This window comes from Lissotriton vulgaris, chromosome 8 (assembly GCF_964263255.1).
Source record: "Lissotriton vulgaris chromosome 8, aLisVul1.2, whole genome shotgun sequence".
Classification (NCBI taxonomy): domain Eukaryota; kingdom Metazoa; phylum Chordata; class Amphibia; order Caudata; family Salamandridae; genus Lissotriton; species Lissotriton vulgaris.
The window spans coordinates 1371719905-1371734048 of NC_141696.1; the positions used below are offsets into that span (position 1 = coordinate 1371719905).

Genomic DNA, 14144 nt, shown 5'->3' on the forward strand with positions numbered 1-14144 from the left:
TTTGGGCAGCTTAAACCGCCACGGCACAACCCAGTAATACGAGGTGAGTGAGAGCATAAAGACGCTCGCTGACAGAACATTGTTTTAAGAAATCCTGAAACAGCATTGTTTATTTTTGAAAGAAAACGCACTGAAATATATAGATTGCCTTACTTGCATTAGTACTTCATTAGCCACGATCTAAAGACCCTTTTGTTTACAAGAGTATCCATTCCAACCTTATGAAAATTATTGTGTGCATCCTAATTTAATGTTATTTAAGGTCTTGTGATAAATCTGCAAAGCTACTATCTTTAACATAAAGTATACGTATTTTTATATAAATACAGCCTGGTGTCCATTTGTGGGGGGGGTCAGTGTTATTTATTGTATGTGATTATAAATGCTTAACTAATGCGCTCTAAGGATTAGCCTTGACTGCTCGCGCCACGCAACCTAGAGGGTGAGCAGGGGTTATTCTGAAGGGGTAGTTCCCTTGCCCCGACTAGAGGAGAGGGTCCCTGTTTCTCACAAGTGCATACCTGTGCCAACCAGAGACCCCCCAATTCTAACACCGCCCATCCGGACTCAATCGTGTACTGGCGGCGTTACACGGTCTCCTTTAGAACTTTGTCCGCACTATTTTACCACTCAGTCCGGTGTTGTCTCCCGACCACCAGTTTCCGTCCATTGCTGCTAGTCAGGCTTGTTTCAACCCACCAACCCGGCCCACTACACAAACACGCGCAAGTTGAGCTCCTACATAAACGCCATGTTGGCCGTGCCCACCCTGGTGCTGTGCCACAACGACCTCTTTGCCGACCACTGGCGCGGGACCGCTTGCCAGGGACATTAATCACGTTTCAGCCATGATCGTCTACAAGGACTTGCTCACCGATACCGACTGCGCCGTACACCAGGGGCAGGGACTTGGTTATTTGGTGGTTGTTTGCTGGGCCTCACCCGGATGCAGATTGTTTCGCATACTGCGCCGCCATTGTGCTATGATGGACCCTCTGTTTCCTCATTGGCGCTGGCACCAGCTCGGCCGCCAATTTCCTACTTTTTATTTTCATTCCGCTTTTGCAAATGCGGCTGCCTGTTTTTTTTTGTTTCACGCTTTCACTTTAACAATAGCTGCCGCCCCACACAGCACTCGCTGGGAGGGGCAGCAGCTATTGTTAAAGTGAAAGCACAATCTGTGCACGTCTCTCGCACACCTTCCCTCTTTCCCCACAGTGCAGGGTTTCTGATTAAATGTCTAACTCACGTCTTGCAGAGTAGTGACTCTAGCCCCTGCTGTATTTACATGTCTCCCTCACACCTCCCATCCCTCTCTCCACAGAGCCCAGTTTCTCCCCCGGTGTCAATACATGTCTCACTCACACCAGAGGCGCAACTAGAGGCAAATTTCGGGAGGGAGGGGGGGGGGGGGGGGGGATAAGAAAAAGTTTCAGGGGGGGGCTGAACCTTTAATCAGTAGGCAGAGTGGAGCCGCAGGGCCTCCAACAAGGGGTGAAACAACAGCAAGGCCTAATTAACATTCAAATGGTCTTTTAAAGACCTGTGAAACGTTTGTGTGTGGCTGTGTTTGTGCCCGGGATCTGTCTCATCCGGGCTGCCACCCACCACGGGTGGGGTGGGGGGGCTGAAGCCCGGTAAGTCCAATGGGTGTTGCGCGCCTGACTCACACCTCCCCTCTCATCAGTCCCCCGGTGTCTGTACACGTCTACACTCTCCCTCACATCTCCCCCTCACACTTCTCCACAGTACAATAAGAGTTAATTGTCCAGACTTTAAGCAATCTGGGATGGTGCCTTGACGTAATGAGGCATCTATCATCTTGGTCCAGATAGGGACAATGCACAATCTGAACTCACTGAAAAAAATTCTATGGCACGGGGTCTTTGAAGTGGTTTAAGGGTTTCAGAAATGTGAGAATGTCTCTTTCCTCACATAATTTTAATGAGTTCCACAACGTGTTATTTGTGGGTTATGCCCTGAAAGAGGTGAGGGCTCAGATACAGGGTGTGGGGATAAAAAAAAAAAAAGCAACAAAAAAAAAAAATACATTTATTGGTTCACACTAGACACTAACTTGGTACATCTCCTGCCCGGAGATATCAATTACGTACAAGAAATACTTTAGAAAGAGGTAAGTAGCATAGGAAAACACAAAAACACATAGGGCCCAACCTGGGGGACAAACCTTATACTAAAATAGTGGAATGTGAGATAACTACTAAAACAGGACTAGTACCCAAGGATGGAGGACCCCAAGGAAAACACGGAACCACCCAAGGGAAGTAGCCAGGGATCCCAAGGCGCCAGGGTGCAGAGGGGTTACACCAGGTCAAACGTCCATAGGATAACACTGGGTAAGTCACGGTTGGAATTTTCCAATTCTATTACCCTTACCAAGGACCCAAAAAGGAACCACTTGGATCAAGGAACGTTGGAGAGCCACCACACCTGTAAATACCCCAGGAACCAGGATACCTACACCAGGGGGCATGGGTGCAAGGGTTGAAGTGGAGTGGGAAACGTCTGTGGAAGTCAATGGAGGTTAGTGGAAGATTAGCAGCTACAGAGTCTCGTGGACCAGGCCCGTGGAACCAGGACGAGGAATCCAGATGAGCAGAACCTGATATCAGAGAGGCCAGAGTTCAAACCACCCGGAAGCGACCAGGAGGCACAGGAAAACAATACCATCCCTGGTTGAAGGTTCTTGCTGTAGCAAAGTGAGTGTGAAGCAGCAGCTGTGAAGACCAAATGACAATGCAGGCACACCATTCGACGAGTGCAGGAAGGTCAGTGGTTGGAGGACCACCAACAAGCCTTGGCAAACGCAAACAATGGTTTGTAGCACACAGGAGAGTCCACTGCAATCGATGGAGCCCGCTCAGGGACCCTCTGGCAGCAGGCAGAGGGAGTCGCAAGGAAGCCTTAACAGCACACAGGAGATGAAGGCTCATAATGCAGAGGATGCAGGCAGGATATCGTTCTTGTAACTGTGCAGTCCATAAAGGCTGGGGCTTTTTGGAGATTGACGAAGACGAATTTTCATGAAGAGAGCCAACAAGCGTTGGGAGCGACAAACAGACGTGGTGCTTAGGGAGGCAGCTCATGTCACCCAAGTTGCATGGAAGACTGGTCAGTCCTCTGGAGAACCAACAAACTTCCACCAGTTTTGCAGATGTCCGAGGGACAACAGAATTAGCAAACTGGTCATCGATGTAGAGGTGCCTGCGGATGCAGGGAAGGGACTCCTTCACTCCAAGGGAGATTCCTTCTAGCTGGGATGCAGGCGGAGTCCTTGGTAACTCAGAGGATGCATGGCCACTGAGTTGCGGAACTGTGGAAAAGGACAGGGACCAAGATGCAGCAGGAATCTTCCCACCGGAGCAATCAGGTCGTAGGTCCTGGTTTGAAGAACAGCAGAGTTCTAGTGTCCACCAACAGAAGAGTCTTTGGACAGTCTTCAGACAGGTGGATCTAGAAGATGTTGGGACGATTCTAGGGACCCACCCTCAGAGGAGCCCTTAAGTAACCCTAAAAAGGGAATGGACCTCTTCGATGCAGACCCACATATCAGAGGGGGGTCAGGGACGCTACTCAGCTGTCCTAGACAGTCAGATGATCCCAGGGGCCAAGATTCAACATGGCAGAATCAAGTGGCCAGGGTGTGGACATTCCCATGCCCTTTGTGTGGTTTCATGCCAGAGCAGGTGCAAAGGGCACCTGAACTGGGCAAAACTGGTTTATGCATGAAGGGAATCAAATGGTCCCTTCAATGCTGCCATACTCAATTCTAAAGGAGAGGTGGTCACACCTCTCCTTTGCAGTTTATCCTTGGTTCAGCTTCTGCTGCCCGAGTGAAGCTCATCAGCAGGAGGGCAGAACACTGTCTGGGGTTGGCCGCAGGCAGGCCTTGTAAGGCCACACAGGTAGTACTGGGGGTTTTCTAATGAGCCCCCCAGTACATGGTATCATGCAACCAACACTGGAATCGTGTAGTAGCAGGATTCCAACATTTTTTATACTAAACATGACCAGACATCTGTGCATGTACACCTGTGCCATGTGACACACAGACATGCCGTTAGGGCATGTATGTGTGCCACATGGCACACAAGCCTGTACTTGGGGTGCTAGAGGGTGTCAAAGTGACACCCCCTGCACCCTTGCAGGATTCGGTATTTACCGATTCGGTAAATACCGAATCAGTATTTCCCATTGATTCCTATGGGCTTCAAGGCCCATAGGAATCAATGAGCAACACCGATTCTGTATTTACCGAAATCAGTAAATACCGAATCATACAGATTCGGTAATTCTCAAATTAGAATTACCTACATCTGACCCCTTCCGATTTACCGACTGTTAAATACCGAATCGGTATATACGGGTCTGTAAATCGGAATTACCTACATCTGGCCCATTGTGAGCTGTGATGTTGGATTAGTGCACCACTGTGCCAGACCACAGGCACTGAACAAAATTGGGATATTAGTGGTGCTGGATGCGAGTCCTGCAGAGGTAGTAAGTCCACAGTTGTCTCCTTACTGGAAACCAAATACTCCATTGAAACACTTGACAATCTCAGGGTAGCAGAGCAGAACAATGCCTACTCAGTGGGCGATGTGGACTAGCATTCCACAATTTGCTGGCACACAACAGCAACACTGAAAGGATTGTCCAGTCAGTGCTTTTTCTTTCAAAAAGTAAAAGTACATTCATTACACACACTGTTAATTACAAATAAGTACATCAGGTAGATGGAAATAAATTTGGTGACACTCGTATCATGTTTCAACCCATTCGGTCCCAAACCCCATAATCACAATGAATCCCACCTATACAAGACAATATAAGCAGGTGTGTCATTTTAAATGAGTCAGGCTGCCTCACCACATAGGAGGCAGTCCCGTTGGTTTTATCAAGGGTTCACCGCATTGATGAAAATCAATTAACATGATAAATGTCACCATTAAAAAAAATAATCAATGGAGCAATCATATACCTATTCAACTGTTATAGATTTAAACAGGACATGGTCATCCACAAAATAACCATCAACGTGAGTCAGTCTCTCTTTAAGCCACATCATATAGCCACTATCTATCTATCTAGGTGCACAACTCTGGCCTCAATGGGCCGATTTTGACGATCTTTGGCTCATTTTGCCCCTGGTTGAGAGCCTTAGCCACCAGGAGAATGTTTAACAGGCAGACCCCCTGACCTGTAAAGTTATGCACTTGGATGGGAGCCTAGTTCTCTGGCTCCCTGTGCCAGCCTTCTCCTCTGCCTGTCTCTGCTGTCTTGGAGGGCACTCAAGACAACACTGAAGTCCAGCGACTGCCCAACTGTCCTCTGGGGGATAGCACCACTGGCCCTTGAGAGAAACATCTCATCTTGGGGTTCAGGTGGAGACAGTCCTTAACAGGTCATCAGGTGACTTCTCAATCCAGCTGTCCATTACTCCGCTGTCGTCCCCTTGCAGGTCCAGGGTCTTGTTCTCCGTCTTTCCCTTATGCAGGGGTTTACAAGTGGGGGCTGAAATTTCGAGATTTCAGGCACCACGTCATCCACCCACCCCATTCCAATCCTCCTGCACAGCATTCGGGACAATCCAATATGGCACCAAGTTCTCTGTGAAGAATTGTTCTGATTGATTCAGGTACGCCCCTAACTGGCATTAATCCCAGACCCCTTCCCACTAAAACTTCATAGGGGAGTCCCTTCAGTCTGGCTGAAGAGGTTTAGATTTCCTCTTTTTTCCACTAGGTCTGGGCTGACCCAGCCCAGGTGCTGTGACAGGCAATTGTCAGATGCAAATTTTCCTCCCCACTTCGTCCTTTCCAGCGACTGGGCAAATTACTGCTAATCGCTCAGTTTATGTGGGAAGCCATTTGTTCACTCTGCTAGTAAGCAAAATAATTATCTTGGCCCAGCAGGTTGGATAAAGACCTGGAATCTTATTATGAGGGGAGCAAGAGAAATGACAATTCTTAACATCCCTCACGATGTATATGATTGGAATCTGCAAAATCAAAAAACTCCAATTGCATGTTTTACACCAGTTTGGCCCATTGCTGGACTGTGCAGGCCTAAGTTGAACAAAAATGTACTTTAAGGGAGATTACACCTATACCTATAATTCAGTAAAAGCAAAACAGATTTTCCAGTAAACAGTGCTGACCTATCTATTATGGTCTACCTCAGGTCAGGACCTATCTTTGCAGAGTCCCTTTTGTGCCAGGTTACCAGTGCACAATTAATGGACTGCGCACGACAGCAGTCTCAAACATGCCATGCAGCCTGAACACTGTCAGGTTCTGTGTAACCAGTCTGGTGTCCCTTCTCCTAGATGCCCCATACCGGCCTGGTCTTAAAAGTTAGAAACTGTTGATAAACATGCTCAGACCAATTACTGCGCGTGAAAATCAGGCAGTGATACTCACCTACAGTAAGGGTCCAAAAACCAGGTGACCACAATCAAAAAAATCCTACACCTGCTCGTATTTCTGAACGACGTGTGCCTTGCTGGATATAATGATCATCGTAGATTATCATTGTGCCTCAATAACTCCTTGTTGCAATGATGACTAAGATTTCTTGAGGGCAAGTGGTTTGCCCTTTTAACTCAACCAAATAGTTCAGTTAAATTCACAAAGTCCCTCTGGGCTTCTACAGTCCTGGAACCTTTCATAGACATATGTCGGACTAGGTTCCTACTTCTTCAGAGTGTGTTTTTCAAGTGCTGTGAAGAAGTTAAATCAGTACATTTATCGTAGCATAGAAAGGTACTGCTCAAAGTTGTCATTTGAGAGGGGTTTTTGTAATCTTCTGATTACTCAAGAAATAATTTATCATAAAAAAATTGCATTTTATTACATGTAATACTTAATGCCTCTCCTTAACCTATCATGACTGGGGAAGCAGTCATAATAGGTCATAATATGTTAGCTTAGAGGCACTTATCCAGTGCAATATCCAAAAGGCAGCACTGGCTCGTAAGCTAATATCACTTCACACGCTGAAACCGAAGAGTTAAAAGGTATTTAAAAAAAATTTAAAAAAAGACATACACATGCCATCAGCAACAACTAAAAGAAGACACCCCTTCCCCCCAAAAAGCTATAAATACCAAAAAGCAGAGCACTGCTGACTATATTACCCAGACTGGCTCATGGTATCATATCATATATGAAATGGGGCAATTTAGCAGCCTTATGTACGTTATCAGAATCATCACTGGAAGGTAAGTAGATCGCATTAGAATTGCTACTGGCACCATTCAGATGACAGATCTGCTACTGATAAGACTGGTTCACATTCAGTCAAACCAGTGAAAAGTTAACACTGCTGTCCATGGAGTCTGAAAGTTGAAGTGAGCGTGAGGTCTGAAGATACTCACCTGCTGTCCCAAATTCTTGCAGGCTGTTGGTGCCGCCACTCGGTCCCATCCAGGCAGCTCTGTCTTCACCTCCCTGGGTGGTGTCCGAAGCCCCTCGCAGCGCTGCACTCCACTCTCCCATGCTGGTAATGTTCCACATGCCCCTTGGCTGGGCAGCGCCCTTCTCTTGCCTGGGCTGCATACTGTGTTCTCAAGGTTGGCAAAGGGGTTCCTGCGCTTAAGAGCCCCGTGAGCGCCTGGAGAGCGTGTGAGGCCCGGACTGAAGGGCCGCACGCCGGGTATCTGCGGGGCATCCCCACTAGTCTGCCCACGCCGACTCCTTCGCCTCAGCCGCAAGATCTCTGAAGGCTTCTTGAAGCTGGGGGAATAGCCGGGCAGCAGATCAGCCATGGCAGATGTGGCGGGAAAGTGATTGTTTTGAAATAACGCGCCTGTGACGATGTCTTTTACGTATTGAAAGCTGGAACCAACAGGAAAGCAGTATTCGCGGAGACAGGCGACTCTGAATTTATGTGAACACAGAAGAAGGACGCGTTTGAGTTGCATGGTCTTTCTGAACTTCATGTAGTAAAATGTCGCGGCCATGTTGGAAATGCCAATCATTCCTTATTGACGACGGTGCGAAAGATGAGAAACAACAAAACGAATTAGGGTATTTTCATATAATCTGAAGAAAGAAACTTGCGAACACTCGCACGTACCAACTATATCCACTCAATTCTGAAGTTAGTTAGGGCATTCTAAATTTGACGTGGTGGTAGGTAGTGTTATCCCATGTGCCAGGTTTTATGTGACAATTTTATGTTTGCAGAATGCTTATGTGTGACTTTTACATGCTTTATGTTGTATGACACTTTGAGTTACACTTTGTTCTGAGCTGATCTAGAACGCTATGTCGGTACAAAAAATTAATTGAAAAAAAAACTTTTAATGAAATAGTTTAGATGGGTGTAGTATTGTCACTTTTAATACATTAACTTATGTACTTCTTTATCTCTTTATTCTAATTTAGTTTGTTCCCCTTTAGGCTCTGTATTCTGTTATTACGCTTTCCATTCCATTTTAGAGCTATGTGACGAGAAGGCAGTCGTATGCCTGACCTTCCTCGTATGTACTGCATGCTGTGCCGCGGGTCCTATTATTCTCCTATACTTTAAAGAAGCAATAAAATACAGTTTTTGCTGTCACCGTTGTTCACCAACTTCTTTCCTTCTGGGGTCCTAGGGGGATTGCGGCACAAGCTGGCGTCCCCCTGGGGATTTTCGCGCGGTGGAACAGTCCACACAACGCGTGAGGCTACTAGGCAGGTGGTGGGCGGTGCTTATTTGCGTTAGGATTAGCGGGTGGCGGTTGAGGAAAAGGGCGATTTGGGTGAGGAGATTGGAAGGCGGTCGTTTTTGTGACCCAAGCCTTTCCATTTCTCAATTTGTTATATGTTATGTTATACTGCATTTCTAAAGCGCACGGCTACCCAGAGTGTCCCGGCGCTGCTACAGTGAATCCCGCACCGCCCGCCAAGGAAAAAAGCATCACAAGAAAGGACTCCAAACAAAAGTGTTTTTAGTTTCTTCTTAAAGATTAGCGGGTCCGAGACCCTCCTAAGCGCAAGGGGACGCTCATTCCAGGCAAGGCCAGCTTTGCGAGTGAAAGAGCAGCCCCCCAGCCTATGACGCAGAAACCGCGGATTCTGAATGAGGAGTTGGTCCGATGACCGCAAATGCTTAGACGGAATGTAGAAAGCGAAGCGCTTCTGAAGATAGAGTGGGCCCTATCCATACAAGGCCCGTTGGGGAACGGCCAGCATTTTAAATTTCAGGCGATCCTCCACTGGGAGCCAATGGAGGTGCCGGAGATGAACCCGCACACTCTGCCTGGACGAAAAACCCAGCAAGATGCTCGCTGCCGCGTTTTGAACTACCTACAGTTTTTTTATCAGATAGCCCGGGCAGCCCACTAGAAGCGCGTTGGAATAGTCTAGCCTGGACAGAATCAGCGCCCGGACCACCGTTTCTTTAGCCTCTGCAGGCAGGAGGGGGAGAAATTTGTGCAGCGTTCTCAGTAAGCAAAAACAAGTCTCCGTAAGATTTTTTACATGCATCGCAAAATTCAAATTTTCCTCAAACCAGACCCCTAAGTTTTTTGCAAAACCATTGTCAGATTGAGGAGGCGGAAAGTCTGGAGGCCACAGTCTGGCTCTGAAATACGCAGGAAACGCTCCAAAAAGGAGCATCTCAGATTTCTCCTCGTTATATTTAACCCCTTCCATGCTCATGACGGAACGGTTCCGTCATGAGCATCGGTCGAGCTGTGCTTATGACGGAACCGTTCCGTCATGACCACGCCCGTTTTAATTAGGGCTCAGCACCGGGGGGAATCGCGGCCGCACAGAAGGGGTTAAGCTGCGCGTTGGACAACCAGCGAAACACAGCAGAGAGACAATGCTGAGCCGAACTGACTGACTCCTCGCCCCTTCTCCAGGTGAACAATAGCTGTGTGTCATCCGCATAGGCCATCACCTTAGCCCCCAGTGACTCCGCCAGGTAAACCAGGGGAGTCACATAGATGTTAAACAGAAGGGGGCTAAGCGAAGAGCCCTGCGGGACGCCAGTGGAGAGAGGGGATGGAGACGAGGCAAATGGCGGCAACCAGACCTGCTGAGATCTATCCTCCAGAAAGGATCGAAACCAGCTCCAGGCTGAGCCCGCAATACAGATGGCATCCAACCGCTTAAGGAGGAGAGCGTGAGGAATCATATCGAATGCCGCTGAGAGATCCAGCATCACTAAAGCTGCTCTCCCGCCGGCATCCAAACAGTCCCTGATAGCCTCCACCACCTCCAACAGTGCCAACTCCGTGCTATGGGCGGCTTAGAACCCAGATTGCGCAGGGTGCAGCATGCCCGCCTTCGCCACAAAGCTCGTAAGCTGCGAGGTGACCGCCTTTTCGCAGACCTTGGCCAAACTAGGCAACAAAGAAATAGGTCTGTAATTGGCGGGGAGCGATGGATCCAGGTTGGGCTTCTTGAGCAAGGGGAGTAGGAGAGCCTGCTTCCAAGCATGCGGAACATACACCTACAGAAGCGACTGGTTAATCAAAAGATTAACCTCCGGATTGACCGTGTCGGCTAATTCAGCTAATTCATTTCTGTCAGGTTTTGTAGGGTCTTTCAGGATTGCAGAGTCAGCGGCAGTTAAGGAGGCGCTCCGCATTGTTTATGATGCGGGCCGCGAGGATTTATTACCGCCTAGCGTTTCAACGGTATTGGCGGCGGCCGGGAGACGCCCGAAGCGTGTTGCTGCTCAAGGAGTTTCAGAGGCGGTGGCCGCCTGTTTGCCTGCGAAGAGCAGGTCACAAGGGCCTGAAGGTGGCTCTGAGGTGGTGCCCCAACTGCTGCAACACAGAGGTCGTGCGGCGCGTCGAAGCGGAGGCAGCATGTTACAGGCTACCAGATGTCACTCGCTCCCTGACAGGAATTCAGGTCAGTTGGGGGCGGCAACTTCTCACCGTGTGGGACGCTCTACAGGGCAGGGGTGGTACCGCCTCTAGGATTCTTACCTCAGCAAGTTCCCTGTCAAGCAGGGGGAGGGGGAGTTGTTATGACAATGTGGTGAGTGACAATTTGGTTTTGCCGGCCTCTCGTTTGGCAGCTAAGAGAGCACCCATCAGTGGCAAGGTGCTCAAACACAATGCTAATTTTGAAGGAATGTCTTCCATTAATATTGTGCCTCCTGTGTCTTTTGAGGGACCCTCTGCTGTTTTGGTGGATTATTCCAGTGACAGTGGTGAAGACAGTGATGGGGTGCAACTTTTGTCATCTGGATTTCACAATATCCCCAACAAAAACGGTGCTCAGGTGCTGGGCCCTGTAGGGGTGGGAGCTGTTTCTGAAGTTTTTTTGTCTCCGGTTCCCAGGGGTCCGCCTGGAAAAAATTTCAACTTGTATGTCCAAGACAATATGACCACCTCATCTTTTGATTTAACAGTCATCAGTGGTTGAGGAGGTTCAGGATTTCGAGGATGGTGATTTACTGCCTCACAACATATACCCTGCTTCACGTTTAGAACCTGCTGGTTATTATTCAGGCTTTGAAACAATTTTTCCTGAATCTCGTTCTCCTCCTTGTTTCTCACAGATTTCTTTTGACTCTGCATTAGGCTGTGGGTGTTTCCAAGTTCAAGAAGGTGAAGCAGGGTGCAGCTGTTGGTAAGGGAGCTGATACACAGAGCGGATCAAATGCAGATTGCATCATAACAATGCCAATTGGCATTGTTATGATGGTGGGGTGGGAGATGGGGAAATGCAGAGTGGTAGTAGTACTTTTGGTTATACCTGATGTATATGCAGATCATGGGTTGGTGGCTGAAAATATAAGTGAAGATTTTATGTTTGATAATATGATTATGGATTCAAGAGCTATGGTTCAAGAACAAGTGGGGTCAAAGAAGGTGTTGGGGTCAACTTTTGTTGGTAGTATTTTACGGAGGTCACGAGCGGACAAGACAGCGGAGCAGGAACGGCTTCATGGTCAGCAACAGCGAGATGATCCAAAGGAGTTCCAGAAGCGGGCTACTCAATTGACATCAGGTAGGCCTCAGTGGTGGTCTTCGTGGCCGCAACCTTTGACAGGCAAATGCAGTGTATGTTCAGTGGTGGTGGGCGATGACTCAGTGAATAAAGTTTTAGGTTTTGGGGCGGGGCAGACGGGGGAAAAATCTGCAGAACAGGTGAGAGTGGGTACAGGTGCTTTGGAATCGAATAAGGCGTCAAATATTGATAAACAGGTTTTGGATGGGTCAAAATCCTCAGGGCAAGATTTGGGTGCCATTCACCTCCTACATAAGAAATGACCTTACATGGGGTTGTCCATGCCCCTGGGCACACCCTTGGCTGAGAAAACAAAGAAGAGAATATGGGACCACGAGTTTGTTGATGTTTTCAAGCTCCTTCATAGGGACATTCAAGCGAAAGAGGGGTCCAAAGAGGAATAGTGGTAGCTTTCGAGATGTCCCAGAGTTCCTGAAATATAGAAAATTAGACGGCGGCATTTTTAATCTATGCACACGTTTATTGTGAAAAACATCAGGACAGGGCTGTGGCCATGTTTAAGTACATGTATATTATACGCAAAGCACAATTACATTTCGGGGGGTTCGCATGGCTCAGCTATGATGAAGAGTTCAGGGCTAGAGTCAGTCTTTTTCATGATAAGCCTTGGGGGGATATTGATCAGGAACTGTGGTTCCAATGGATGTCCTCGACTCAACTGCCCGCGATGACTCATACTGGAAGCGGGCTACCAATTACTTATCGGCCCTTTCTGCCTCGCCCCGCCCAATTTGGGGCAGGTGGGTTGGGTAGAGGACAGCTTCCAGTTACGGGATCCTGCTGGAACTTTAATCGAGGTTCATGCATCAGGCAATTTTGCAGGTTCAAGCACGAATGTTCGCAGTGCGGTGGGAAACATGCCATCATACAGTGTTTTGCAAACCAAAGGTTCTGGGATCAAGGGAAATCACCAAGAGGTAGTGGAGCATTTCCACAGTTTATTCCAAAGGGCTCATACGCCAATTAAGCTATTGGTCATGACACAGTGGTTGGAAGGGTACCCTGATGCAGAATCTGCTTCAAAACTCTATTGGGGTTTTAAGGAGGGTTTTAAGATAGGTTACCAGGGTCCACGTTGCAATAGATGGTCTGACAATTTAAAATTGGCTAAGAAATTGCCTCAAGTGGTTTAGAAGAAACTGGATTTGGAGATACAGGAGGGCAGAATAGCAGGCCCCTTTAAGCACTGTCCTTCGAAGACTTTGATGATATCCCCGTTGGGTTTGGTTACCAAAAAATTGGCAGGTAAATTTAGATTAATCCATCATTTATAGTGGCCAGAGGGCAGTCTATTAATGACTTCATTTCCCCAACAGATTCGAATGTAACATATACGTCTGTTGATGATGCATTGAGGATGGTACGCATAGCTGGGTGTGGTGCGGAACTTGCTAAATATCCAGTCAGCGTTTCGTTTACTGCCTATTCACCCGCCGGACATTGAGCTGCTGGGCATATTTTTTAATGATTCTTTTTACATCGACATCGAGTCCTCCCAATGAGTTGTTCAGTGTCATGTGCACTGTTTGAAATGTTCAGTACTTTTCTTCAGTGGTGTTTTCAGAAAAAAGTGGTCACAAACAAGTATGCCACTATTTAGATGATTTCTTGTTTATTTGCGAGGCCCAGTCCAATCAGCGCCACAGATGCCTAAGCATTTTCCAGGATTTGGCTGAGGAGTTCCTGAAAAAATTGAGGGTCCAGGTACCAAACTTACATTCTTAGGTATTGAAATTGACACGGAACTCATGATGGCTAGGTTGCCAGCGTCTAAGGTGAGTGAGATTAGGTCCTTTTTATTGGAGATCATCGGCAGGGAAAAAATTCAGCTCAGTCAGGTTCAGCATTTATTGGGCTACTTGAAATTCGCTTGCCGCGTGGTGCGTGCAAAAACCACAGGTGCTGGACAGTATGCAGAACAATATCATACATTCACCCCAGTACAGAGATCTGGGCCTAAATCCATCGTTGTTTTGCACTCCACACCACCCCAGTTCAGACATGGCCATATGCAAATCAGTCTGACCTTGTGCCCCATGGGAACAGTCCAGCCCGAACTGCCAAGTCATGGATTCCCTGGACCGGAAACAAGCTTCCGAGGACCGGTTTCTGGCATACCAGCCGTCTTCAGCTCGGCTA

At 47.8% G+C, this 14144-nt stretch overlaps 1 protein-coding gene across 1 annotated transcript in view; it reads right to left on the reverse strand.

The window, feature by feature from the left end:
* The window catches only part of DONSON (DNA replication fork stabilization factor DONSON), a 108730-nt gene extending 100879 nt beyond the window's left edge, over positions 1–7851 (reverse strand). Inside the window, exon 1 of the mRNA XM_086935340.1 lies at positions 7400–7851. Coding sequence (XP_086791466.1) covers positions 7400–7789 — 390 coding nt within the window. The 5' untranslated portion in view covers positions 7790–7851. The remainder of the gene's footprint in view (positions 1–7399) is intronic.
* Positions 7852–14144: the final 6293 nt, after the last annotated feature.